The sequence below is a fragment of the Neolamprologus multifasciatus genome, chromosome 2 (assembly GCF_963576455.1).
Source record: "Neolamprologus multifasciatus chromosome 2, fNeoMul1.2, whole genome shotgun sequence".
NCBI lineage: Eukaryota > Metazoa > Chordata > Actinopteri > Cichliformes > Cichlidae > Neolamprologus > Neolamprologus multifasciatus.
In genome coordinates this window covers 26,159,851-26,186,212 of record NC_140440.1, presented here as the reverse complement: position 1 = coordinate 26,186,212, position 26,362 = coordinate 26,159,851, and the positions used below count along the sequence as shown (strand labels likewise).

General features: G+C 43.2%; 4 protein-coding genes across 12 annotated transcripts; 3 read left to right on the top strand and 1 right to left on the bottom strand.

Moving 5' to 3' along the window:
* Nucleotides 1–205: 205 nt before the first annotated feature.
* On the top strand, nucleotides 206–4,037 carry hnrnpaba (heterogeneous nuclear ribonucleoprotein A/Ba). 2 transcript variants are annotated; one of them, XM_085180100.1, is made up of 9 exons: nucleotides 206–331; nucleotides 850–1,091; nucleotides 1,527–1,695; nucleotides 1,786–1,944; nucleotides 2,034–2,165; nucleotides 2,262–2,352; nucleotides 2,458–2,613; nucleotides 2,723–2,808; nucleotides 3,260–4,037. In XM_085180100.1, exons 2-8 carry the CDS (start codon nucleotides 865–867, stop codon nucleotides 2,791–2,793), a joined length of 1,005 nt encoding a protein of 334 aa, XP_085036226.1. In that variant the 5' UTR covers nucleotides 206–331; nucleotides 850–864; the 3' UTR covers nucleotides 2,794–2,808; nucleotides 3,260–4,037. The 2 variants fall into 2 exon arrangements, with proteins under 2 accessions (XP_085036226.1, XP_085036235.1); XM_085180109.1 differs by having other exon boundaries at nucleotides 317–335.
* Nucleotides 3,582–7,922, bottom strand: phykpl (5-phosphohydroxy-L-lysine phospho-lyase). Of its 2 annotated transcripts, XM_085179914.1 has the most exons (13): nucleotides 7,742–7,922; nucleotides 7,528–7,646; nucleotides 7,233–7,392; nucleotides 7,080–7,154; nucleotides 6,908–6,995; nucleotides 6,699–6,815; nucleotides 6,497–6,579; nucleotides 6,182–6,407; nucleotides 5,789–5,943; nucleotides 5,295–5,384; nucleotides 5,049–5,182; nucleotides 4,904–4,948; nucleotides 3,582–4,560 (listed from the first exon to the last, which is right to left on the bottom strand). In XM_085179914.1, exons 1-12 carry the CDS (start codon nucleotides 7,798–7,800, stop codon nucleotides 4,905–4,907), a joined length of 1,350 nt encoding a protein of 449 aa, XP_085036040.1. In that variant the 5' UTR covers nucleotides 7,801–7,922; the 3' UTR covers nucleotides 3,582–4,560; nucleotide 4,904. The 2 variants fall into 2 exon arrangements, with proteins under 2 accessions (XP_085036040.1, XP_085036033.1); XM_085179907.1 differs by having other exon boundaries at nucleotides 7,528–7,922.
* Nucleotides 7,923–8,369: 447 nt separating this feature from the next.
* Nucleotides 8,370–13,164, top strand: LOC146524504 (protein FAM53C-like). Of its 3 annotated transcripts, none has more exons than XM_085180046.1 (5): nucleotides 8,370–8,419; nucleotides 10,225–10,473; nucleotides 10,587–10,647; nucleotides 10,726–11,552; nucleotides 11,833–13,164. In XM_085180046.1, the coding sequence occupies exons 2-5, from the start codon at nucleotides 10,390–10,392 to the stop codon at nucleotides 12,067–12,069; spliced, it is 1,209 nt and encodes a 402-aa protein (XP_085036172.1). In that variant the 5' UTR covers nucleotides 8,370–8,419; nucleotides 10,225–10,389; the 3' UTR covers nucleotides 12,070–13,164. The 3 variants fall into 3 exon arrangements, with proteins under 3 accessions (XP_085036172.1, XP_085036181.1, XP_085036164.1); XM_085180055.1 differs by having other exon boundaries at nucleotides 8,389–8,759; nucleotides 10,587–10,651; nucleotides 10,730–11,552; XM_085180038.1 differs by having other exon boundaries at nucleotides 8,391–8,759.
* A 537-nt stretch (nucleotides 13,165–13,701) lies between these two features.
* On the top strand, nucleotides 13,702–25,810 carry ctbp1l (C-terminal binding protein 1-like). 5 transcript variants are annotated; one of them, XM_085179926.1, is made up of 11 exons: nucleotides 13,702–13,826; nucleotides 14,875–14,923; nucleotides 15,283–15,429; nucleotides 19,160–19,314; nucleotides 20,169–20,313; nucleotides 20,432–20,638; nucleotides 20,757–20,971; nucleotides 21,712–21,842; nucleotides 21,949–22,076; nucleotides 22,832–22,949; nucleotides 23,033–25,810. In XM_085179926.1, the coding sequence occupies exons 3-11, from the start codon at nucleotides 15,369–15,371 to the stop codon at nucleotides 23,217–23,219; spliced, it is 1,347 nt and encodes a 448-aa protein (XP_085036052.1). In that variant the 5' UTR covers nucleotides 13,702–13,826; nucleotides 14,875–14,923; nucleotides 15,283–15,368; the 3' UTR covers nucleotides 23,220–25,810. The 5 variants fall into 5 exon arrangements, with proteins under 5 accessions (XP_085036052.1, XP_085036062.1, XP_085036071.1 ...); XM_085179936.1 differs by lacking the exon at nucleotides 13,702–13,826 and adding an exon at nucleotides 13,847–14,145; XM_085179945.1 differs by lacking the exon at nucleotides 13,702–13,826 and adding an exon at nucleotides 14,170–14,209.
* The last annotated feature ends 552 nt before the right edge of the window (nucleotides 25,811–26,362 follow it).

Here is a 26,362-nt window from a genome sequence, read left to right as displayed (position 1 = left end):
AATAATGAAAACTTGCATCACTTCACTGGTAATTTTCAGACCAAGTTCCCTGAGTGGAGCTGAAATTACCGAGCAGTGAACACACCATTCTGAAGGTACTCTGAGTTCCTTCCTGAGTTCTCGAGGCGTGAACATCTTTTGTAGAAAAACAGAAAAAAAACAGTCTCACATGCGATTGGTCGGTGCCGTGAATGGCAGCAGAGATTTTCCAATCAGAGGGCTTCTGCGCAAAAAGGTCGTTTTTTTCTCCTGCCGGTTCTAGAAAACCAACCACGAGTTGCCGTCGTGTGGGAGAATCCATCTTGAAGAGAGCTCTCCGGTTGTGTGATTAGTAAGTACGTTTCTGTATTTCATTAGCCTGATTAGTTTTTTCCTCATTATATTGTCACGTAAGTAATGTGATTCTTGTAATCTATTTATTTTTTAAACAGTTGTTTTTTGGGGGTACGTACAGGTAATTTTTGTAGTTATTAAAACTGTAGACTGATATTGCGGCCGTATCGGCCTCGGCATTACGTAACTGCGAATTTGAGTTGCATAGTCCCGGCTCGGTTTATCAGCGCGATACATATGTGTACAACTTTTCTAATCTTTGCCAGAAATGCGCTAAAGATGCAGTTTGGTTACTGTGATGTGTAAGTGAACGTAACTCTGTGGCCATTTCCCGGCACTCGGTAATAAGCGGGGCTCTCTGAATGCAGGGAACGCGATCGCGCCGGCCAAAATGGTGGGAAAAGCACGTATTGGCACCATGGAAATGGCGAGGCATGCACGGCATGACACATTATATAAGCCCCACAACTGTATCACTAATTCCTTACTCTATCTTGTTTGTGTTGGGTGACTTAGGTATAATTGTGCAAAATGTCTGAGTCAGAGCAACAGTACATGGAAACATCGGAAAACGGCCACGAAGTCGACGATGATTTTAACGGAGCCGGCCTCACTGAGGAGGGGAACGACGACGATGACGGCGGCGCCGCCGCGCATGACTGCGGAGAGGACGCAGGCCCCGAGGACGACGACAATTCGCAAAACGGCGGCACGGAGGGAGGCCAGATCGACGCCAGCAAGGGCGAGGAGGATGCCGGGTGAGTTTGAAGCGGCCTGCTCTGAATCTGTGAAGGAAGCAGGCGTCCCTAATGAGCGCTAGCGGTTTGCCACGGCTCTTTGTTCAACCGGCCTTTTGTTGGCGCCATGTGCAGAGCGGAGAGGGGGGATGGGCGCCTCTGTAAAGATTAAATCTAATATACATTTGCTTAGAAAAGCAGCAGATACGGGGTGGCTGCTGTGCCTCTACCATGGGGATTTCTCACTTTATTAAACCGGCCTTGAAAGATGGCTAACGGCTAAAAGCTAAAGCAAGTGCTGCCTACCTACCCCCCTACATTAGTGGGTAACCAGATGTTTTGGGACAGCCTGTATATGTACACCCCTGGTTCTACCCACTACCACTACTGTGTGAAGGGGGGGGGGGGGGTGCCTGCAGCTGCTGCTACTAACAGTGTCCCTTCTCCTATGCTCAGGAAAATGTTCGTTGGAGGTCTCAGCTGGGACACAAGCAAGAAGGATCTTAAAGACTACTTCTCTAAATTTGGCGAGGTGACAGACTGCACCATCAAGATGGACCAGCAGACAGGCCGGTCAAGAGGCTTTGGTTTCATTCTGTTTAAAGACGCAGCCAGTGTAGAAAAGGTAAGTGATGTAATTATGTGGACACGTGAGGCATATTTTCACAATGTGGGCAATTTTACATGTGTTTGTTTATTTTTCTTTGTCTAATAGGTTCTTGAACAGAAGGAGCACAGGCTAGATGGGAGACAGATTGACCCCAAGAAAGCCATGGCCATGAAGAAGGATCCAGTAAAGAAAATCTTTGTGGGCGGACTCAACCCTGATACTTCAAAGGAGGTCATTGAGGAGTACTTTGGGACCTTTGGAGAGGTACATTTGAAGCATTTGTCAGCATCTAAAGGAATTAAGTGGGTATATTGGAGGTGGCTGCTACAAAACTCTGATTTCTTTGTTTGTAGATTGAGACCATAGAGCTTCCACAGGACCCAAAGACAGAGAAGAGGAGGGGATTCGTATTCATCACGTACAAAGAAGAGGCTTCTGTGAAGAAAGTCATGGAGAAGAAGTACCACAATGTCGGTGGTAGCAAGGTAATGGCACAGCAAGCTTGCTGGCTGTAATTTAGTTAGCCAGATTTATAAGTTTTTGCAAACGTTTAACATGATGCACTTTGTGTGACATTGCAGTGTGAAATTAAAATCGCGCAGCCCAAAGAGGTCTACCTGCAGCAGCAGTACGGTGCCCGTGGATACGGCGGACGTGGGCGAGGACGTGGAGGTAAGCACCAAATCTGTGTGCACTTCAGAAGACTCTTGATTTCAATCATGGCCTAAATTTGTTTCTGGAGACTTGTGACAAAAACTTTCTACTTGTTATTTCTAGGCCAGGGCCAGAACTGGAATCAAGGCTACAACAACTACTGGAACCAGGGATACAACCAGGGCTATGGTTATGGACAGCAAGGCTACGGATATGGTGGCTATGGTGGCTATGACTACTCTGCTGGTTATTACGGCTATGGGGGTGGCTACGATTACAGTAAGCGATAAGTGGCCCCAGGGAAAAGAAACAGAATGAGAGAAACTTTATTTTCTTGGTCCTCCTTTTTGTACAGAAGAACTCAGTCCCTTTTTCTCTTGTCCTCCAGACCAGGGCAATACAAGCTATGGGAAAACTCCAAGACGTGGAGGGCACCAGAGTAGCTACAAGCCATACTGATCACACATAGTGCAGGTATGCATTTCTGCATCATCCGTGGTAGTATGAGAACATAGCTGTAACCATTAGTGCCTTCTGACCCCAGAGATCTCCATCTACTCTAAGTCCATTCCAGCATTGTTGTGGGGTTAGGGTAGGCCGCCTTGTGGGGTCTGTGATCATTAGAGATGGATTCATTCCACCTGTCGGCCATCTTTAGATGAACCTGTACTGCGACTGCTTGATCAGTACGCGTCGAGTTTGTGGTGGTTGAAAGCGGGAATAAAGGACTGTTTCACCTTTCACCAAAGTGCTAGGTGTAACAGCTAGAGGTCGTGTCCCCCTCCCTTCCCAGCCCCCGTCCAAAAAGTGTGTCTGTCCATCACTGACCAGTCAAACTCATTCATGCACCTGTCTGTCTTTGTGTAACTGCATGCCGCATTTGGTTTATTCTCAGTAACGTTAAGCACCGTGTTTTTCTCTCAAGGTCTAAAGTAAATAAGAAAAAGAGATCCATGGTCTGACTACAGCGAACATGGGCTCTGGCTTTTCCTTTGGAGTTGGCAGAAAATTTGGACTCATGCTCCATTTGTACAGATCAAGTGAGGAACTGGGGAAGCAAATGTCACTTTTCCACTTTTTATTTTATATTGTTTTTTTGTGTCCATTTACATTTCCAGTGATGGAAGTGTTATTTTTACTGTACTTTTTGGTACCTTTTTGAATCTAATGTATTGTATGGTTGTATTTTTACATGTCTACTGGATTTACAGATGAGCAAGAGCTTTTAAAGCTCGCGAATAAAACAATTTTGCTTTTTTTTTTTTTTTTTTTTCCTTCTTGCTTTTTTTTTGGGTTTTGTTTCCTCATTTTGTTTTGGTGTTTATAGATTTTGTTATTCTCCCATGCTGAGTGTTGGATGTGAGTTGCATGGCTTCAGATGTGGGGTGAGGTTAAAAAAGAAAAAGGGATTTATACTAATCAAAGGGTTCTTTGTAAGAGTGTCAAATAAATATTTGCAGAAGGCCTTGTAGACAAAGACAACCAGCAATTATTTGTTTGTTTTTTGTTGTTGTTGTTTTTGTTATTTTGGCTTTTAAGGAGATTCTTCCCCCATCATGTCTGCAATTTTTAAGTGGCTTTACTAGTGTTATTCAACTGAACGCAAGCCTGTTAAATGTAAGAGGGTATTCCCTCTCTCACTGGAAATTCATTCCTCTAGTGTCTTTGGCAAATTGGTAGAAATAAACTTTTGGTTTATATTACACATGGATCTTTCTGTTATTATTTGTAAAGTTAACGTTAAATGTTTTTGTACTGTTAACTGGCTTGCTTGTTTCGTCTCAAGTAATGTTAACATCTCCACGGGAAGCTGTGGGAGAGGGCTTCACTACCTGCAGGATAACTTGCTGAGTGTAATACCCACCCCACTAGATGTTAAACTGCAATACTTGAGCAATTTTTGTGAATGTGTCCGGGAGTTATAGTTGTCTGGTAAGTGCTTAACTCTACCATGCTGTGTATTAAGAACATGTTGCCAATCAGTGTTAAGTCACAGCTGATTATGTGAACTGCTGTCAGCAGAAAAACGATACAAGAACCAGGATTACAGTAAAAAGTTTATTTGTCAATATTTTCTTTAATTTATTTATTTTGTATTATAAAAGTGTGGAATTTCAAAATGTCATCTTCTGGTCGACTACATTTCCCAGGTGGCAATGATATGTTGTGGCTTGTAGTGTTTACCTCCAGTCTGTGGGGTGTCATCAGAGAGGTGACTGGTATGATCTGTTGAAAATGAGAATGACTAAAACGTTTGCATTGATATTTCACTTTAAATGGGCATAGTTTGAAACGAATGACGACGCTGATCCAGCAGTACCGTTATTTAAAATTCACTGTCACCGCTTTGATATTCTCTGAATTATTAATTTCCAGATAGAAGTCCAACTTCTCTAAAGTGAACCCCCACAGTAGTCTGTGTTGAGTGGAAGAGGCAACATGTTCTGTGAAGCTGTTTGGTCTACTGGAGCCTCAAGAACAGATTTTAATCTCTACCTCTAAATATTATGAATGTGACCACCTGACTCTGTCTGATGCAATTAAAATGTTTTCTACAGGTTTGACAAACCTTAGATGTCTTCCTTTTCCAGTTTGAGGTCACTGGCTTTCATGTCTGTGGAAAAAAATGAAATGGTTATATTTTGGTGTTGAGGTTTTTATGGACTGAGTAGATAGCATGCATATAACCTTGTTTACAATGTTAGTCAGCTAACCTGTAAGGATGCGATCAATACATTGCACCACCAGCTCTGCATTCTCCATGCCGAAGCACATGGGAGGCTTAAACTTCAAGACGTTGTCCCATGGGCCATCAGTACTGACACATATTTGATCCTCCTCCTTCAACCTGATATAAAAAGGACAAACTCCAATCACAGAACAGCACTGGGGAGTAAGCTTTTTTTAAAAAAACATAAAATGTAAAAACTGATAACTAATGTTGCACTGCAGTCCCTCACCTCTTGACCACATGCGCTGCAGCTTCTGTGGCAGGAGTCTTCTTCTCTCTGTCAGTCACCAGCTCAATTCCCCAAAATAGTCCAACACCTCTACAGAAATAAAGACATGGCCTTTTATTGGAATTATGAAAGAATTAGCATACTTGTCAAATATATTTACATGTTAAGTATTCACGTTTGCAGCGGTTTGCAGTCTGTCTGAAAATCTGAGATTTTTGTCATTTATATCTAGCTTTTTATACTGCAAAGGGTAAACACTACCAAATATATGTATAATAGGGTATGGAGGTCAATTTCTATACATTTGAATAATTGAACATTCTAGATTAAGTAAGATCAAAACACCACACCTGCAAATAAAAGTGGGATGTCAACAAGGCACTGTAAACATGGACAGTAGACAGTAGAGTCACTGGACTTCATTATATGGGAGCTCAATTAGTTATTTTTTAAGTGCTATGAACTGCAGGATACCGCTGACATAGCATCCTTACCTGACATCTCCAATTATTTCATGTCGTGCTTTCAGTTTTGTGAGCAAATCTTTAAGGTGGGCTCCGACCCTCACAGCATTTCCTCTTAAGTCTTCCTCCACGATCACATCAAGGACTGCTAGGCCAACTGCACATGAAACTGGAGTCCCGCCGAACTGCATGAAGTTGGAGAGTAAAATAAGTGATTTATCTTGAGAATATGCATAAAAGCATTATATTTAAAAGTAACACAGGAACTGTGAGTGAAATGTAAGTTTTAAGTCTTAAAATGACTCTTATTTCTCTCAATGTCATTTTAATATTAATGGTAAAATAGCTATTATTATCAAATACCTGGTTGTGTGTAGAGATCGGGCATTAATGTATGCTACATTAAGGTTTCTGTATAGTCACCGTATTGAAGTACTCCACTCCGTTGGCTGTAAAAGCTCCAGCTATCTCTGCAGTGGTTGCTACGCATGCCAGGGGATGCCCATTGCCCATCGGTTTGCCCATGGTCACAATGTCTGGGCAGAAACCGTCTCCCTGAAGCTGAAAAGCCCAGAAATGATGTCCCACACGCCCAAAACCTGTCTGCACTTCATCTGCCACAAACACGCCACCAGCTGAGCGCACATATCTGTGGAGAATACGAGGAGGAGGCACCACACTTTCATTGTTGTACAACCAGCTGAGCAAAAACAACCAGATAACTGAAGAATTACTCACTCTGCAACTTTAGGAAAGTATCCTTGGGGCAAGATTATTTGTCCACCAACACTAGGCAGGGATTCAGCAAAGAAGGTTGAGATCTAAAGAAAAAAAGATAATAAATATGCACTATAAATGTAATGTGCTTATTATTAGCACTGTTCTGAGCGTGTGTAGTAGAGATTTTATTGAGCCTGCATGGAACTGGGTTATAGTGTACCTTACGGCCTTTTTTGTGAACATCCTCTATAAGGTCTTTTACTGTATCAGCATATGCTTGGCCTGGGTTGGGGTGATCTTCTCTGTATATGCCTCTGTATGTGTCTGGTAGAGGTGCCTGGGAGGATGAAAGAACATGTTCTTTGAGATAAGCAGGAGTCTAGTGCTGGGTAGCAGTTTTTTTGATAATAGGTTTCTAAATTTACACACCACATGAACCCATTCTTTCTGTCCCGCCAGTTTCCGGAACTTGTAAGGGCTAATGTCGATGAGAGACATTAGATGCCCATGGTATGCACTAGTGTAGAAGGAGAGCTCATTATAACTGAAAAGCACGTGTAATTGCAGGGTTGAAAGGCCTGCAATGGAGCAAAATACTTACTGGTCAAGAACTACGACATCTTCATGTTGGGTGTACTGACGTGCCAAGCGTAAGGCAAGATCGTTGGCCTCTGAACTATCAGGAAAAAAAAGATGTAATTGTACTTTAGAGAATGCTTTTTTTAGGAGTATGAGCGTGCAACAGAATACTCACCCAGAGTTAACAAAGTAGAAGACACACAGTTTCTGGGGGAGGGTAGCAGCCAGGCGGTCAGCATACAGGACTATGTTGTCATGCAGGAATCTTGAATTTGTGTTCAGGACGTCCATTTGAGCTGCTGCAGCCTTTGTGATGGCGGGGTGACAATGACCCACTTTAAAAAACATTCATACAACATGTCAGTAAGTGCGTTAAAACGTCCTGCCACTAGGTGGCAGAAGTGTAATACACTGTATTTTTTTAATTGGTTAGAAAAAACGGACTTGAGACTGGATGATAATGTTTTTACCATGTTGGACGTTACTGATACAGTCCAAATAGCGTTTGCCATTTTCGTCAAATAGATACTGTCCTCGTGCTCTTACTATTTTCACTGGGTCTTCTGAATAAAACAGTCTACATGACTGTCTGTAATCAAAGAAATCAATACGTGTCATTTGCACTATATGCACAATAAGCCCGTGAGCAAGCGACAAAAAAACACCAAGTTTCATCTTACATACCCGATTAGCCTATTCCTCATTGCAAGAGTTTCTTCTTTCCGGAGTTTTTCTTGCGCCATGACAACTTAATCTCTGGCTCTTTTAATTTCACGTATACCAAATACAGATACAAATACAATGCCATAAACTATAACAACTATTGACTAGAAACTTATGAAAAGCTGTTTCGCTAACTGACCTAATACGCATGCGTCGGTGGCAGAGCTGAGTTCACTTCCCACACTTTGTAGTTTTAACTTTTCTTTTCGCCTGTCACAGGTAAGGTAGGGTATCTAAATTTAATAAATATTTTATTATTCGACCTATATTATATTATAAAATACCTTTGCCTTTATTGTTAGACAAGAAGATTTGAAATTACGCTCTCGCTTTAACCAGAACGGTGTCACTGTGGGACGGTCAAAGTGACAGAAGCTCGTAAAATAATTGCAATGTGTTTTGCTGTGAGTTTAGTTTAATTTCCTCCAAAACAACAGAAAAAAACAATAGTAAACGTTATACATTTTTGGTATGTCTAAACCTCATTTAAGCATCTCTTGAATCACCAGCTGTAAAGGCATGTGACAAAAACACCCTCTCAATTGGTATCGTCCAGAAGCTATAAATACTCAGTTAATCTGCTCGCCACCCGGTGCACTCGCTGCGCAGCTTTGGTTGCTTAGGAACGGCTGAATACAGGTAATACATCAAGACAGCTGTAGCATGCTAGCTCGCAACCAAGCTGCCTGATCAAGCTAACGCTACAACTGATTTAGACATAGACTATTGGGTTAGCGTTAAATTTAGGAACGCAAATTTTCATACTGGCCTTACAAAACGTAGCTATAACCGACTGGAATGACAAACCTCTAACCGGTCGCAATCAGATCTATTGTAATAAACTGACGCCAGTAATTTTAGTGCATTTATCCTATGAGCTAGCTGACAACTTGGTGCTTCACTGGCTGCATCGTGTTCGTGAGCTAGCTTACCACATACCACCTTGCTCACCGGCTATAATCGGAATCCTATCGATCCTGTAAGTTTAGCATTATTTTAATGTGTTACATTGTAACGAACAACAGCTGGAGTGCAGTTCATGAATTTTAGCTGATGGGCAGAAACGTGGTTTTTGAGTAAGCTGCGCAACACTGTGTTAAACTCGCTTGTTTTCCATGTTTTTTGTATTTTTTAATTTTTTTTTTTTTTTTAATACAGTGTCCTTAAGTCAAAGCTATTTTATCAAGGTGGCTGTGCTAGAGGTTTCTTGTCATTTCGACACCGTCCTATATATTTTTTTTTCTTATGCTGATCGAATGTATGTTTGCTAGTCACACTGAAAAGTGATGCTAAAGTTTTATACTAGTTACTTGACAGCTCTTGATTGTGTTCAGGACATGACAGTGGAAAAAGCTTGATCTTGTGCCCCTTAAATAGTATGTCTTGTGGCATGTGGAACTAGGCTAGCAAATGCACTGTTTGCTACAAGGAGGAGGAAGGCCCTGGAGGCCACATCTTGACTCTCAACAGTGATTGAACGAAAGGCTCTTAAGTGAGCTGAAATATAAATGCCATCAAAGGGCCTCAAAGTTGCTAGATTAATATTTGGTTTTTTTGAAGCGGGGTTTTCCACCCTAAATGTGCTCTACACATTCTTCTAAACAGAAGTCCAAAGGCTAATGGGTCATGTTACATTTTAATGCAACGGTCATTCTGTGTCTTTTACTTTCAATTTGAGATGTACAGCACTGAGTAATAGACTTCCTGGGATTCCATACATGGGCTACTGCAGGTTAATCTTCAGGTGTTTGTGCATTCAGTAACTAATGTTTTTTAAAGTTTTTGATTACAAGTAGAGTCGTTCAGGACTGTGTATTTGGTTTGGCCTCAAGTAAGTCCTTGAGACCTGGTCACTATTCTTTTGTCCCCTTTACAAAGATACTATGGTATGCTTCCAGCCCCTGTCCCATTCATTTTTCACACACTTCCCCCTCCATCCTTTCCCTTTTAGTCTTTCCCTCCCCCTTCCATTCTTTACTACTCACAACTCTTGTCATTTCAGTTTATTGGACCCTACTGACTTGACTGCCTTTGTATTGATGCAAAGGTTTTCACTTGAGTTGTAGTCTGCATCTCCTTCGAAATAAAATTTTCTTTGGAGTCCCATTTGGAATGACAATATGAATTAATTTGATGAAATGTGACGTGCTGCTTTGTTCAGGGTCACCTCATGTCCATGTGTGATTCTCGCCTTAGTGAGTATAAACTTCTGCTCCTGCATGAATGAAAGGGCAACTTATAAACCCTAGCTTGGTTCACATAGACCTGTGGTCAGTGTTTGGTGTGCAGCTTTTCTGTTCCTCTTGCTGTGGGCTTTCCCAAACAGAAAAACAAACATTAGAAAGTACCCTCTGTCCCACAGTGACTAAACTAGTTTGATTTCTCTGCAGTTTGTCTAACCACTTATTTAATTTGTTTCAATCTATTCTCACCTGCCTCTCTAGGTTGCATAAAGATGTTGGTGACAAAGTGAGGAAGCTGGTCAGTCTGGCTGGTTGAGGTGTAGAGGGGACGCCACAAACCACGCCAGAACTCTGACTAATGACACTTTCACTGCCCTTGGTAAATCTCCTCATCTCCATGTCTCTCCCTGGATCATAGCTACAAATATGGTGACTCTTATAACAGAGCAACTTCGTAAGCAGAGTTTAGAAGAACCCTATCACAAGGCCTTCTCATTCAGTGTGAATGTGGTGAGTTGGATGGTTTAGATGGAACAAAGTCTTGTCCTTCAAACTGATTTTGTTTCATTGACTTGGTTTTTCTCACTTCTGATTTTGAAAACAAGTCATTCTGTTTGTTACAGTCATTACCTACAGTGGGCTCCAGTCCCACTGTCTCGTGGAGTGCTCATAAAACAACACAAGGCAAGTTTAGTGAGTTAAGAGCAACATTTGTGACCAGTGGGGAAATTGGCCTCATGTTTATCTTTTTGGCATTTTCAGAGAGCTACACCTCAACTACACATCCATCATCTGTTGCCAGTGTTTTGGATGACTCCTGTGGACTTGATTCACTATGGCCTACTTCTCAATCTGGAGAATCACTCCAGAGACCAGAACGTCCCTTCAAGGCTTTCCAAAGTTCACCTCCGCCACCTCCAAAACGCCACTGCCGGTCCCTCTCTGTTCCAGAGGATCTATCTCAGTGCCGCACCACCTGGCATCCCAGCGCATCAAGGGTTTGGACCCCGGTGAAACGTAGCTGTCACAGTGGTGGAGCATCTAGTTCAGGCTCTGGAGCCAGCTCTTTTCCACTTTGTGGTCCTAGTTCCTCCTTCCCCTCTTCCTCCATACACTCATCTGCTAGTCCTACCTTCTTTAGCTTAGCGCTATCGTCTGACTCCCCGATATCATGGGGCTTCCCATGGGACCCCTGCGATACACTGAAAGGAGCGTGTTCTGCATCCTTTGCTACGCCTTCTTCGTGCTCTTCTTCACCGGCCCCGCTAACCTCACACTATGTGCTGCAGCGTCGCTTCTCCCTCTCCCCTGTACACATTCAGAAATCTCCTACGGTCCCCTTGCCCCCCCAACCCTGTCCAGGTTCAGCCTTGAAATATGGCCGTTCTGACTTGGAGCACCCAGCGCTGTCTCCGTCTCCTACTTCAGCCTGCAGCACACCATCCTCATCTAGGCGTGGCCTCCACCCTGCTTTGCCACGTTGCCACTCGCAGCCCTGTGACATGCGCAAACCTCGCTTAAAGAGGCGCCATGACCCAGATGTTCTGCCCTACCCAAGGCCAGTCCTCGACTTCAGCAAGATGACACAGGTGAGCAAGGAAGGTGGTCCATCAGTGTTACAGTACCTCTGTGACGGAGGCTAATAGTATTGGTGAGCAATCAAGTTCACTACTTTCCTTAAATGTAGCCTTCTCTTTGAGACCTTTTGTGATCTTTTTTTGCTTTTTTTGCTTTTATCTCATCACTTATGTTTTACCACTTTATCTTTATCACTTATTATTTGATGCAAGGACGCAAGACAGAAATTTTTTTTTTGCCTATAAAAATAGTAACATGATGATCATGATGCACATGGTTTTTCCTGCTTAGATTGGTAATCGTGAGAGCCCTGCATATGGACCAGGTAGCGGTTTGATTCCAGTGACCTCACAGGTGGAACGACGTTCGACTTTCTCTCCGGCCGAGTTCCTGGGAAGAGCCAGTATCGGGCCGCTCAGTGAAAGTGAGGAAGAGGAAGACGAAAGGAGGCCTGCAGATGGAGGACAAAAGATTGTTTTTGAAAGAGACTGTACAGAATTGGATCTGAACCTTATAGAAGAAAACTGATCACTCCTTGGTGCTCTCAGTGTTATAACTGCATTCATAACCATGTTAAGCACACCTGCAGGCTTATATTTTTTTCTTTTTAATATAACGTGCTCTTCTGGCAGTTGGTGGAAACCTGCTGCCCTCTCTATACAAATGGCCAGAGTTTAAAAGTAAGATCCAAGGACCCCATGTGGGAGGCTAATATCCAATGACATTGCTGCGATCATAACACTTGAGCTCGCTTACTATTCAAAATTGCACAGATTTTGTTAGCGCTGGCCTGTTGAAGCACTCCTTAAGGAAATGTGCATGAGCGAATAAGCAAGATTTAATGCGTACAGATTTCTGACTAATATTTGATATTAAGACAAGTCTTAATTAGCATAAGCCACTGGTTTGCATCTTGATAGCCTTACATATCCTTATCAAAGAACTTTATAGCCAGAGGTTGACAGAATGTTTCTATTACATGACACACACTAAATGCCAGTAACTGAATGAGACCGATTGTTGTTCAGTGCTGCTTCTGATACTAGAGTAGACTACTTTTGTATTTGGCTGACTGAATTAAATGTGAGCTGTTTAACAGTAGCTAAAATGTTGCTGTGTGTAAGATTAAAAAAAAAAAACCCATACAATAAGTATCCATATTTAATTGTTCTGTGTATTTAACAGGATACATTCCACTTTTTAAAAATCTCACCTAAAGCCTCTTCACTTTTACTGCTGTTCTAACCTTTCAGATAGATTCTGCTTTTCTTCTGGCACAAACGACATAACACACCCTCTATGTTACGTTATCTTTTTGGAGTTTGTGTAATTGCTTTGACATTGACACACCTTGTCAACAGCGACACGGCTTACATAAACTGACCATGCCTTAAGCTTAAAATACAGAGTTCTTGGTGCTGTGCTCTTGTTTTTCACAGCCAGGCTCCTGTTTGCACTGATTGAGATATTTCTAAATTCGATGCACATACACTTCAGTGGTCAGTCGTATGAGTGCTGCAGCTGGTCTTCACAGGGCACAATGTAACGGGCTGTACAGTGGTTTGAGTGAGTACACGCGTCCAGCCATTTCTGAGAGTATGCGACGAAAGAGAGTGAGGCTTTTAAGAAATGATTTCTTTGGCTGGAAATATACTTGTTGCACAATTTATGTACAAATAAATTTAATAGAATTATTATTTTTTTCCCAAAAAGTGTCTAGTCCTTCTTTTCTTCTTCTTCTTAAATGAATATGAATGTTGTTTCATGCTTGCACCCAACATAAAGGAAGTCAGGGGGCAGTAGATAATTGGATTATTGTGACACCTAGTGGCTGATCTCAGTATAATACTCGTGCTGTATGGATATACTGTATAGTCCAGTTTGGGTTAACATAGATATTGACACACATACACTTACATTTCGCGCTCGAGGAGAAAATATGTTTTTCCTGTAAACTATATTGTAGCTAGCTGTAACCGAATTACAAATTAAGCAGAATCGGCCTGCGGGTGTATGTGTGAGAACGCTGCACACGAAGTTAAAGTTTAAGCAGAAAGTTTTGATAGCTGCCTGCAGACTTGTTGCACTAGAGTTTGCGCGTCTTTGTCGTTCCGCCTTGAAAGGTGAGGGCGCTCCTTCCAGTCCAAGGATGCTTTCTCGCACACTGTCTGACCCCCACATCGACAAGCCACTTCCTCTTTGTCTAATTTCATGGCGATCGGGAGAGAGGGAACACCGCCGACGCACGCACACTGTCTGAGCACTCCTCAAAGAGTTTATTCGGGGTAAATAATTATCATTTCTCCTCACAAGATTCGCTTTTTAGTTCACAAAGTAGATGTGGTTCAAATCAAGCATACGGGCGATTGTTCCTTCCCCGAAGAATTAATTATTTTAAAGCTTCTGGGTCAGATATTTCACATTGTAGCGCTCTTCGCTGATAACAGATCGGACGAAATGGGCTCCCCCTCCGTTCTCATCTCCCACACACTCAGCTGCACGCTAGTTATCCGCGATAGCTAGCTAACGTTAGCAACGCTTCAAACGCCTCATATGTAATTGTGGACGTGGGTTGTAGCAACACTATTCACGGGTTAATGAGAAGTAATTAACATCAAAAACAACGTGTACTCGAAAGTTGGCGGGAGTTTGAACTTGCTACTAAAATGTTAGAGAGTCCTCAAGTGTTTGTGTTTGGGTTAGCTAGCCACCGTCGCGCAGCTAGCTGCTGTGCTATGTGTTTAGTTAGCGATAGCTCGGATTGCGATTCAAAAGTTAATGCTAGCTGAACTAACTCGGAGTGGACTTTAGTGAATGTCATCTGCGTATATGAGTCAATAAATGTAATGTTTGCATTTAACGGATGAATGTTATCCTTCATTGTAAGCGTCCCGGTGTTTCTGGATAGAGTAGAAACGAGTGAGCTAGCACTGTAAGCTAACTAGTTCATTAACGGTAATTTGGGAGCTAACCGTTGGGTATATTATAACCAAAAAGTTATTAAGAGTGTCCTTTCATACTGTTTATTCGTACTGTGTGCCCAGGTTGTTGTAGTAAAGTTAAGGAGAAAGTTGGGGAACATGAACGAGTGAACGACTGTGAAAAAGAAGGGGGGAAAAAAACTATGCGAGTTGTACAGCGCAAGTTACTTTTCTCAAAATACTTTTGCCACCAGATGATGGCCATATCATTTTAATTGCTGTGCATGTGATGTTATAAGTGTCGAGTTTTATTCAGTTATTATTATTTTTTATTTTTTTAATGAGCCACCTGCAGCGTCACTGTTTCGCATTATTATCACCTAAAGTAATTTTATCTTTGCTTCGTTTACAGTGTAAACTAAGTTGTGGACCTGACTGGTGCAACAGACGCTATTCTCCAGGTGAGTGTCTTTCTAAACCCTGCAGCTGTACTAATAAAACCTTATAATAAGTTTCTGGGGGTAAATATACAGTATATTTCCCCCCAACGCCCCCAAAACCGTAGTCCTGTAACTTTTTTAGCTTTAGTTATCACTTGATCTTGTGAAAAAAAAGTTTCACTTGAGTTTGTTTTCATTCCTGACAAGTTTGATTATGGCTGATTTCTAATACTCCAAATTCTATGTGTTTAAAAAAAGTGACTCTTTTCTGAATTCTAAAATCCTCATTACTTTTCATTTGCAAGTCTGGGTTTAATGCAGGTGTCAACATAAGGATGCTTTTTTTTTTCTTTCATTTTTGGCTGGATTCTTGTATGCAGGTGAAAATACGTGGACGTCGTTAAAGGGGCCCTGCCACCACTTGGATCTGTTCTTTCTGTGTCCCCGGGTTTAGACTGCTTGGTGTATGGCTCTGATGGACAAGCACAAACAAATCAAGCGGCAGAGACTCGACCGCATTTGTGAGGGTGAGGCTTTAAGCATTACAGTCATATATATATATATATATATTTAGGAGCTTCAAAAATTATATATAAGTGTTTTGAGGAAGTATAATAACATTTGTTTGTAATGTTCCTGTGCCATTGCACATAATGATAGTTTCTTATGAAATAATCTTTAATACTTGGTTGCAGAAGAGATTTGCTACATGCTGTGTCCTCATGAGAAAACCACCTTTTAAGCCACAACTCACAAGGGTTTTAACTCCGAAGGCGGACAGTAGTAAAGAATTTGAAATATCCATCAGAATGGGCAGATGCATACAGTCACGGTGAAATTAATTGTTTCGATTTTTAGGTGAGGAAAATAGATGAACTTGGATCTTTTTAGCAGAATGCATTTGAAGATGTTACACTGCAGATTTCTAGAGATACAGTGGTTGGAGAGTGGAGAGTTGATGATAGTGATGAGACATAACGGTGCGCTAAAATGGAGGGAAGCGTCTGGAAGAGTCTCAGGAGACGGGTGAAAGGGAGAGAGGACAAGGTGAAGGGTCGTGGCCGCAGCTACAGGGAAATGGGCCAGCTGTCTCTTTAAAAAACGACAACAGCCCCCCAAACCGCTCTCAGCCTCAGCTTGGGCTATGCTAATGAGGTTAGTGCTGGTTGGCTGGCTCTCAATAGAGTCGCCCGGTGATTGGAGGCAGGCTGTGGGGGAGGGGCTGGGCGTGGATGACAGCTGGGATCCAGTCAGCCAAGAGCAGGCTAACAGAGAGAGAGGGAGGAAAAAAAAAACGAGCAATAGAGGGAGAGCAAGGCGAGGGTAGAGAGAGAGGAAGACAGGCTGACAGACTTCATAATGCAAGGTTAGCCCCGGTGCTCATGTGTTTTCTATATCGGCATGTGTTTTTGAAATTTGTGAACTGTGGAAGGGGGGAAGGGATCTAGGCTCTGGGTGTGGTGCCGGCTATGTGTGTGCAGTTTCCCTTTTTTCTTTTTTTTCCTTTTTTGTCTTTAGTGTGTGTTGGTGTCGCAGGCGCTAAGAAGGAACTGAATAATCGCATGTGTGTGTATGTGGGTCTCACTGTGTCTGGGTGGAGTACTGCTGCTTGCTGCATTATCATCGCTTGCTGCCCCTCCCCCCTCACCTCTTACTCTAACTACAGCCAGGGGGTGGGGGGGGGGGGGGGGGGGGGAGGAGGGAGTAAGGGGAAAGAAAGGGAGAGGGAGGGAGAATGAATGAATCACTGAATGAATTGCATTGTGTGTGCGGCCATGCTCGCTCGTTGTAGGCCTCGGGTATGCCGATGTCCTTTGCTCAGATTGCTGTCTGTGTAGGCCTACTTGGATATATATTTTTACACAGGGAGTCTTTGTGACGCACCCATTTGGGTTTTTCTGCATAGTAAGAGTCTTTGTTTTTTGTCTTTTTTTTTTCTCTAGCCTGTTTGCAGTCAGCATGACGGCATTCTTGAACCTTCTGCCGCAAATGTGAATCACACTGCTAAATGGTGTGCATCAGATTGAGTGTACCAGGCTTTATAAATACCTTTTTTTCCCCCAGCTTGTGTGCATTTTATCCATGAATTGAGATATGCTCAGGCGTCAGAGGAAGCTTTCGCAAATATTTGTTTTCCACCCCCCCTCCGGCTACCAGCGCCTTTTCTTCCTCAACAGTCTCACCATTACGTCCTGTCTTCTGTTCAAGTAAATGTTCCTGCTTGTCACACTCCCCACCATGGGGGCAGGCGCACACACACCTGTCACCCAACAGGACTGAGATGGTGAGTCCTGGCGCATGTGTGGAGTCAGTCCGAGCCTGAAGGCGTTAAAGTCGCCTTCACGCGTAACCTAGAGGTTATTTAGACAGGTTATCCAGCTCTCAATCCAGGTGTTAAGTGGACTTTAGCTGGCTCAAACACAGCAAAATGTGTGATTAGCACAGGTAATTGTCTAGAGAATCCACAGTGAGTGAGTGGGCGTCATGTGTCCTGCCCCCAGCAGGCTCTACCCAAGTGGTCAGTCTCCTGTTGTCTTCTAGTCCTGAGAAATAATTGTTGGATCTGATTCTCCTGAAAGATTTGTCCAGATTTCATGTGAGAAAACTACAGTGAGCAAGAGTAAAACACACTTTACTGATGTAGCTGTTTTTGCAAAGATGTGGCGTTTATAATTTAATTGAATAGTCTGTACCAGTAAAAATACAATTTTATATACCAAAAACAAAAATATTATCCAACGTACTTAAATGTTGTGTTAAATCACTGACATGGCAGATCATATATTTAAGATGTTAATATTATAATTTCCTTTTTGAGAAGACACAGACTGAAGTGTTAGGGTGTTTGCTGAGTGGCTTACTAATGTTACAGTTACATTATGTTGGCATAAGCATTTAGTGTTAGCCACTGCAAACATTTCAGCCTATAAAACAAAGTTAATTTCACAACAGCAGTGCCAGCTGTCTCAAACAAAACGCTAACGTGTATTTCAGGATAACCTAAGAAGGACAATACTTTGTTTGCTGATACTATGAAGTGAAACCCACTCAACTTGAATTCCGTGAACCGATCTGGATGCTGGTCTTTCAGGTGCTTTGCTCAACTGAAAGTATTTCCTCCCTTTCTCTAAAAAAGAACATATCATTTAATTTGCAGGGGGCATGTTGCACTTATCATCTCTTGCTTGCCCACCCTTGAATGCAAAGAACTTCCTGTTTTTCTTAGCTACCATATCGGTTCTCGCGGCATCCCTATTGATCCCTCTGATTTGTGGTAATCATGCAATATTGACCGTAGTGCACATGAGCCAGTTGTGCAGATGTTTGCTGCAGAGGTGTTTGTGAGTGTGCGACTGAAAAAAGGGTAGAACAGGAAAAATAAGAAGTAGGGACTCTTCTAGACGGGAGAATTTAGGTCATGACTCAGGCCCCCCCTTCCCCTCCAATCCCCACAACCTCCTCCCAGAGACCCCACAGTTTTCTCCGCCCCTCCCCCAGTCATCATACACCCATCACCTCACCCCCGTTGTCCCTCCCCCCCACCCGTCTGCTCATACAGTAGGCAGGCCAAGTTCCCAGAATTAACACTTAACTAAAAGCCTGTCTTTCATTAACCAGTGTCCGAGCTTCCCCTTTATGAGTAGTAGATTTGAACAGGACGCGATGGATCTGTGAAGTCTTGACGGTGTGTAATGGTTACATGCTATCCTAAACAGAGCTGGAGTTCAATGCCAACTAGGCCAGATGGCTGGACACTGTCCATGCCCCATCATAGATATGGTTACACATTGCTTTTGTAACCTTAAAACACTTGGTATAAACACACACACACTTAAACACACCATCTTGATAGTTCCCTTAGGGTTCTGGTGTAAGTGTTGGAAAAATACAGTCATAAAAGTCTTGAGTTATTATTGTCTAGCTCTGTTTAGCCATGTGTGCAGGGGGATTTTTTGTGAGGGTATGATGACTTGTATCACGTCGGATAGTCCAGACATGGGAAACGCAGACTGTTGAGTCACAAACCTTCAGCTGAAATTTACTGGTTCTGAAATGCAAGTAGCTGGTAGCTCTTTACGTCAAACGTCATGTAGAAGCTACATTTGAAAGGGGGCAAAAAAGCAGAAAGGCTGTGTAACAAAATCTGTTTGAAAACAAGTGCTCACATGCTTCTGTGGCAATGTGATACCTTTTACCTGGTTCTAGCTTCAGATTGATTTGATGCACATTTGTCCCTTTTCTCCCCGGCGGACTCAGGTATCCGACCCCCAATCCTGAATGGGCCAATGCACCCTCGGCCTCTGGTGGCCCTGCTGGACGGGCGTGACTGCACTGTGGAGATGCCCATCCTGAAAGATGTGGCCACAGTGGCTTTCTGTGATGCCCAGTCTACACAAGAGATTCATGAAAAGGTAGAGGAGACACAAGCACACACGTTAAAAAGGCACGACATTCTGATGTAACATGAAACATTCTTCTAAAACCTTCTAAATGTCAAAAAAGGCTGCATTCCCTTTTCCTAGAGCTGTAAACTTCAGACAGTGTCTAAGCTGTCTACACAAAAGAAACCTGCGGAGAAAAATTTCCCCCCACACAGATTTGGCTGTGACAGATGGCTCAGACATATTAACAAGCAGATTTTATGTTATGTTATATAGTCTCTCAGACAGAACAACCCTCTCACTTCTTTTTTTCCTTACTTAGAAGGCTCAGTTACTATCTCTGACCTTCCTGTCTCATGTTTTTCTTGCTGGCTGCCTTGCTGGCCAGGATGCTATTGTAGCGGTCCCCACTATTATTCACCTGCTTCCTAAAAGATTCCATCTACACCATCCTGGGCTGCAGCTGGAGATTGTTAGTTCTCGCTTTGCTTTGAAACTCCATTATGAGCTGGAGAATCGCTCTTAACAGAACCTGCAGCAGATGGAAAAGTGGTTCATGTACAAACAACGTGAAGTCACTCAGGTTTAGCACTGCTAGCTGCAGCCCAAGACAGTGGAGATGAATGCAGTTGATTAGTTTAGTTTATTATTTCTTTCTTTATTTTCTCACTCCATTATTCATTTATCATAATGCACTTAGCAATAGATTTGTAAAGAAACAGCTGTATTATTTGATGATTTATTTAAGAGAGCATGCATGCATGCACCTCCTCCACAAGTGGAATCGAAATCTGTGCACAACACTGCAGCCTTGTAACAGAATGATAAGTGCAGTCCACTGAGATGAACACCGAGGTGTTATCATTTCCATCTGTCTCCAACAGGTGCTAAACGAGGCAGTGGCCGCTCTGCTGTACCACACTATCACTCTATCCAGAGATGACTTGGAAAAGTTTAAAGGCCTACGAGTAATTGTCAGGATCGGCTCCGGCTTCGACAACGTTGATATCAAAGCAGCCGCTGAGCTGGGTGAGAGTATCAAATTTGTACTGTATTTTAAGAGACTTGTACAGCCATGCTGTGACACACAGTAAAACAGAACACAGTTTAGTTAGTGTTTCTTTCTTCTTTTCTACCCGTTATTTAGGCATCGCTGTCTGTAACGTGCCAGCAGCCTCAGTGGAAGAGACAGCGGACACTTCGCTATGTCTGATTCTCAACCTGTACAGGCGAGTAACCTGGATGCACCAAGCTCTAAGGGAGGGGACCCGTGCTTCTAGTGTGGAGCAGATCAGAGAGGTGGCTGGTGGCGCCGCTCGTATCCGGGGGGAAACGCTGGGCATTATTGGTCTAGGTGAGTAAAAAGCGTAGTGAGGGGTGGCATCAAAGTAAGGAAATGTGACGAATTTTAAAATAAGCCTGTGCACCACTAATGGCTTCTTATACCCCTAACCTCCCCTTCCTCCTTCCAGGACGTGTTGGTCAAGCAGTAGCTCTGCGGGCAAAGGCCTTTGGTTTTGGCGTGATCTTTTATGACCCTTACCTGCCCGATGGCGTGGAGCGCTCACTCGGCCTGCAGAGAATGGCCACTCTGCAGGACTTGCTGATCCACTCTGACTGTGTGTCCCTGCACTGCAGCCTCAATGAGCACAACCACCATCTCATTAATGACTTCACCATCAAACAGGTGTGTGAACATACTCCAAATATCCAACAATGTTAGCTTCAGAAAGGGTAGCATTACTTCCACCTCAGCTATGTTTTGTTTAGAATAGATTGTCTAGTGACAACATACCTCTGCTATCTGTTTAAACCCTGTGAGTAGCTTGCGTTCTTTATTTTAGATGAGATTAGATACGACTGCATTCTGCCGTACTTCTCTAAATATTATCTTGCATCAGCTGATAATCATTTGGTTCAGTTGGGTTATTAATTTTAGATGTATTTGTCACATCCATATGATTAGTCGTTTATTATCAAAATGACTTCAGTAACATCTGAGGACTCGTTCCTGCCTAATTCTGCCTTATTGCTCTTTGTGAGGATGAAAGAAATATTTTTCCGCAGGGGTCTCTGAATGCATTAATTGTAGTTTTTTGGTGGGATTAATTCAACATAATTATTATCTAGCATCAGCTAAGTAAACTGCTGCTTTAGCACACAAGAACTACTGGCTGGTGTTTTGTAAATAATAACAAGAAGCGACAGGACTTTAAATGAGAATGACTATTTCTATGTGCAAGACATTTCAAACATTTGCAGCTTTGCCTGAGCCAAACATTGTAATTGTGTGACTGTGTGTGTTAATCAGAGTTTAATAGTGCTCATTTGTTTCAGTTTGTACTGCATTTTGCTGCTAATTGAAATTCTTAGCCTTTCCTCGCAAGCTCTCATCCACATTGTTGAATGATATTGTTAATGACACAGATGCGCCAAGGAGCCTTCCTGGTGAACACATCTAGAGGCGGTCTGGTGGATGAGAAAGCACTGGCTCAGGCCCTAAAGGAAGGCCGGATACGAGGTGCCGCCCTGGACGTCCATGAGACAGAACCCTTCAGGTAACCCTAGTGAATTGGGTTCTAACTGGCCCGCTACATTCATACATAAGTGTGGTGCAAATCCTCAGTGCTCTCTCTGTAACAGCCTGTACTTTCTTCTCTCCAGTTTTTCAACAGGCCCTCTGAAGGATGCCCCTAACCTGATCTGTACCCCGCACACATCTTGGTACAGTGAGCAGGCATCTGTCGAGGCTCGTGAAGAGGCAGCCAGAGAGGTGCGCCGGGCCATCACTGGTAAGACGTGTACACTCATCTTATGAGATCGAGCCATTTCTTTCGCTGCAGTGAATGCATTATTACGTGACACTCCTCACTTTTTGGCAACTATCACTTTTCTAATGACAGTTTGGGTTCTGTGAATCGCCCAGTGTTTGTATCTCTAAGCATGCATACAGGTTTTTTGTGGTTAGGACAAGTGCAGAATTAGTGGATCAGAGCTGGAGTCTGACTAATTCTGGATTTTCTTAAGATGAGTGATGAGTACTACCAGGAGTACCCCTTGTTTCTCTTTTTTGAACTGAGCAGTTACTATCATATTTCAGACTGGCTTTCAGGACAAAGTTACTCAGTTTGGATCAGATGTTAGTGAAGGTGAACTCTGCCTTTACACTTTACTAGCACTACCCTTGGAAAAACCTGGAAACTGTTCTAATGATCATAAAACCAAGTTTTTATTACCGAGGTGTCAAAACTCATTAAGGGTCCATGGGAGGTCCTCAAATATTGTCTTTATGGGAGAAGAGGTTAAAGAGTAAAATTCCAAAAACATATTTCCACACATAAAATTTGAAAATGAAATACCTACCAGCAAACACAGAGCATGTATGATGAATACACAGGCTTCATTGGAGTAACGTGTTCCCTGTTGCTATGCTGAGACTGTTTTGACTCATATTGCTAGAACATTAAACCAGAATTGTATCCGGTAGCTGAATAAGGAGGTTGTCTGTCATATCTGACAGCGAAACTTTGTGGTTTGTTTACTGCAGGGCGTATCCCCGACAGTCTGAAGAACTGTGTTAATAAGGAGTATCTGATGGCAGCTTCTCAGTGGCCCGGCATGGAGGCCGCTACTGTTCACCCAGAACTAAATGGAGCCGCCTACAGGTGAGCGGAGAATTGACCAAGATTACCTCATTGGTGATGAGGTTGAATTTAACCTGATCTGATTTTGTTTGGCTCTGTGCCAGATTTCCTCCAGGGCTGATCAACGTTGCAGCAGCAGGCGGTCTCCCAGGAGCTGCCGCAGGCGTTGAAAGTTTGGTTCCAGGAACCCTGGCACATGGCATCGCCCCCGTCTCCCACCCCCCTCACGCCCCATCCCCGGGGCAACCTACTAAGGCCGAAGCCGACAGAGACATCCCCTCCGACCAATAGCCCCCCCCACCGCCGTCAGCACATTCCGTCATCTCTGGAAACCAACCCCCGCCTCCCAGGATCAGACACAACCCTACCCTCCAGTACATCGGCAGCACTAGTTTGACCTGACGTGGCTCTACAGTCTTTTCTCAGATCACATAACCAGCCCAGGAGTGACCTGTCCACACCACAACAATCCACCCACCCCCCCACCCCCCCAACCACCACCACCCAGAATACACCCATGCCTCCATCATCGACCTGCTCACCCACCATCCCCTCATCTCCTTCACTCCCCCACTACGTCAGCAATAACTGTGTTCTCAAGGATTCAGTGATTGGATTGGTTTATTTCCTTAGTTGGTTGTTGTTTTAATGAAAAGTTGATCTGCTCTGTTTCTAGATGTTAATGTTTGTTTGTTTAAAAAAGAAGAAAACAAGAAAAAAAGCATTTCTGACACGAGGCTTTACAGTCTGCCTCCTGCAGTCCTCCTCTGACCACTAGAGGCACAGACACAGAATGGTTGAAGCCCCACTTTTGTACATTAATGGCTCATGTTACTGCTCTCTTCCTCTTTTCTTTTTCTTACCCTTTGCATCTTTCTCATGATGGGGGGTGAAGTTTGTACTGAAGTAAAAGAAGAAAACGGGACAGAATCACAAACAGTACATCCTCTTCTCCCTGCCAAGTATCTAGCTAACCCTTTAGCCCACTTTGGCCCTTGTCTCTCCTCTGCGCTGTCATCAGCTTGCTCAGCAGAGGGATCCATAATGCTGTCAGTGTGGAGCTCTCTGACTGTCACAGTGTGTTTTTTATCTGCTAAACTCGTCTGTGAGTATTAAACCCATTATTCTTTGTCAACTTTCACTGCTGCGATTGTCTAGTTTTAGGACAGTCATCCCTGTATTTACACACGCTTTTCCCCTTTTGGATTGTGATGTCATGAGATAAAAGCTCTGAGCGTCATATCAGAGATGTACCTGCATGTCCTGGTATGAATTTCTATCTCTTGCCAGCAGTCTTGAGTGGTGTGCGTTTGTGTGCGAGTGAGTGTGTGAGGTCCTGTGCACCTGGTGCCCACAGGGACTCGATTGCAGCAGCTTTTCTGTTTTTCATTTCTTTCCCAGCTGGAAACCCAGCAGCATTTCAGCAGAGGGCGCTGTCTGGCTGCTCAGAGCAGAGGAAGCTGCCTGCAGCTTCTCTCAGTCACAGTTACAGGTAACCTTTAGTGACGAAGAACACGATGACACACTGCCGACGTTCAAACCACAGGAGGGGTGACCAGGGATAGATTACCGCCTTATTGTTAAGCTTGCGCCACAACCACCCACACACCCACTCGGTCACCCACCCTCCACTATTCTCCCACTGTGATGCTCCAACCCTATACATCTGCTCATGAATCCATCAATTCCTTCAAAGTGCGAGGGGACGGTAGAGATTAGATTCTCCGTAGGAGCAAATGGGACGGTGTTCTTGCATGCTGGCTCGTTAATGACCGCGGCATGTGTGTGTGTGTGCGCGCGTGATAGTGTGGGTTTGCGTGCGAGTGTGTGTTTGTATGTTCCCTCACCCTTATAACAAGCTGTTGTCGTTCCAAAGGAATAGCCCCTAGGAGTAACTCTTAAACGCTGTTGCCCTGGTGTCATGGGAACACCACTTCTAGTACCTCAGTAACAGATATTGAATGTACCGTGCATACCCTTTTATTTTTTTTGTACAGATTTTCTAGATGCATCTTTACTATTCTTTACTAGAAGGGTTGTAAAATGGTAGCAGTAATGATACAATTTAAAAACAAAAAAAAAAGCCCCATAAAATAATTTGACAATATCTTTGTAGGTTCGATAAGATCAATGAATACTCAGGCATTAAGTCCAATGCGTATCTGTTTGCCTTTACCTTTTTATTTCCTCATTGTGTAAGAATTCGGCACAGATTCAGACTGTAGTCGATGTGTTTCAGTCCCAATCTTACTGGCTGATGGAAAAATGAGAGAAAAAAAGGAGGATAAAAACAAAACAAAAGGCGATCGTTGTGATCTGCTAGTTTTCTTTTACTAGAACAGTAGTAGTAGGTGCTGTTTTGTTATTCATTTAATCCCCCTTCGTCAAGCTGCTCTATCTATAGTGCATGTGAGGTAATTTTTAAGGGGAAATACTATTGCCCCCCCCCCCCCCCCCCCCCCCCCCACTCCCTCCTACCAGACCCCACCAAGTGTTTCCAACCCGAGTTGCCATGTTTGTCGTGGTCAGTTTCCAGTGATGTACAGTTTCCCCCCTCAGAGTCTATGACAGACGTGGAGCGCGTCTGTCCTGAGATGTTAGGCTCCTCTGTCATGTGATGAGTATATATTTTTAATAAATAACCCCCATAGTTTGGATTATGAGCATAATAGTAATCTTAAATTTTTTTTGCTGTTGTTGATGATGATGATGATTATATATATATATTTTTTTCAGTTCATCAGTGCACTGTTATGAAAACCGTTCTGTTTTATTTTAATGGATATGCTGTCTGTGTTCTACATGTTGTACTGAAACATTTCAGAGATCGAGAGATCCCTCTTTCCCCCCCAGGCCCCAATTTTTTTTTTTTTTTTTTTTTTTTTTTTTTTTTTTTTGTTCTTAAAAGAAATTTGTCTGATCCCACCACCTTTTCTCTCCAACTTATATCCTGTGGGCCTTACTTACTCTCTCCCCATAATAGTAGCTGTTAGTGAAATTTGCCATGGAACCACTCACTGCCTTAATACAGTTGACCACAGCAGGTGAAGTCAGGAGACACACCCAGCCAAAAGGAAAAAAGAAGATTGGGCCACATTCAAGGCCTCTCCGCAAAAAGCTCCTCACACCCCAGCAGGCCTAAATCTACTGCACCTTGTTTCTTTATCAGTGACGAACCACATTTAGCCTTGCGTGAACTCTTTTAGCTCATTCTGCAGCACATCGATCCTGTGCTGTACAGCGTTATTTTAAATGTCTTTTTTCTTACTCCCTGGTTTAATAGTTCAAATCAGCCGGGCAGAGAGTATATGTGTGTTGGCTAACAGATAAGCACAGTGTGAGTATGCTCACAGCTGATATTTCACTCTTGGGTGTGAGACTGCCCCGCCACCGTTACCATCACCGCTCTGCTGCTCTTAAAAGTCTCCGAGCCG

Bases quoted from the DNA above. Each gene is read 5' to 3' on its own strand.
- phykpl (XM_085179907.1), bottom strand. From the start codon at position 7,732: ATGAAACTTGGTGTTTTTTTGTCGCTTGCTCACGGGCTTATTGTGCAT. The intron at 6,816-6,907 runs GTGTGTAAATTT...TCATCCTCCCAG, and splicing joins AGAAAGAATGGGTTCATGTG to GCACCTCTACCAGACACATA. The intron at 4,949-5,048 runs GTTAGCTGACTA...TTTTTTCCACAG, and splicing joins TATTGATCGCATCCTTACAG to ACATGAAAGCCAGTGACCTC.
- hnrnpaba (XM_085180100.1), top strand. From the start codon at position 865: ATGTCTGAGTCAGAGCAACAGTACATGGAAACATCGGAAAACGGCCAC. The intron at 1,092-1,526 runs GTGAGTTTGAAG...TCCTATGCTCAG, and splicing joins AAGGGCGAGGAGGATGCCGG to GAAAATGTTCGTTGGAGGTC. The intron at 2,614-2,722 runs GTAAGCGATAAG...CTTGTCCTCCAG, and splicing joins TGGGGGTGGCTACGATTACA to ACCAGGGCAATACAAGCTAT.
- ctbp1l (XM_085179926.1), top strand. From the start codon at position 15,369: ATGGCTCTGATGGACAAGCACAAACAAATCAAGCGGCAGAGACTCGAC. The intron at 20,639-20,756 runs GTGAGTAAAAAG...TCCTCCTTCCAG, and splicing joins GCTGGGCATTATTGGTCTAG to GACGTGTTGGTCAAGCAGTA. The intron at 22,077-22,831 runs GTAAGACGTGTA...TGTTTACTGCAG, and splicing joins GGTGCGCCGGGCCATCACTG to GGCGTATCCCCGACAGTCTG.
- LOC146524504 (XM_085180046.1), top strand. From the start codon at position 10,390: ATGGTGACTCTTATAACAGAGCAACTTCGTAAGCAGAGTTTAGAAGAA. The intron at 10,474-10,586 runs GTGAGTTGGATG...TGTTTGTTACAG, and splicing joins TCTCATTCAGTGTGAATGTG to TCATTACCTACAGTGGGCTC. The intron at 11,553-11,832 runs GTGAGCAAGGAA...TTTCCTGCTTAG, and splicing joins ACTTCAGCAAGATGACACAG to ATTGGTAATCGTGAGAGCCC.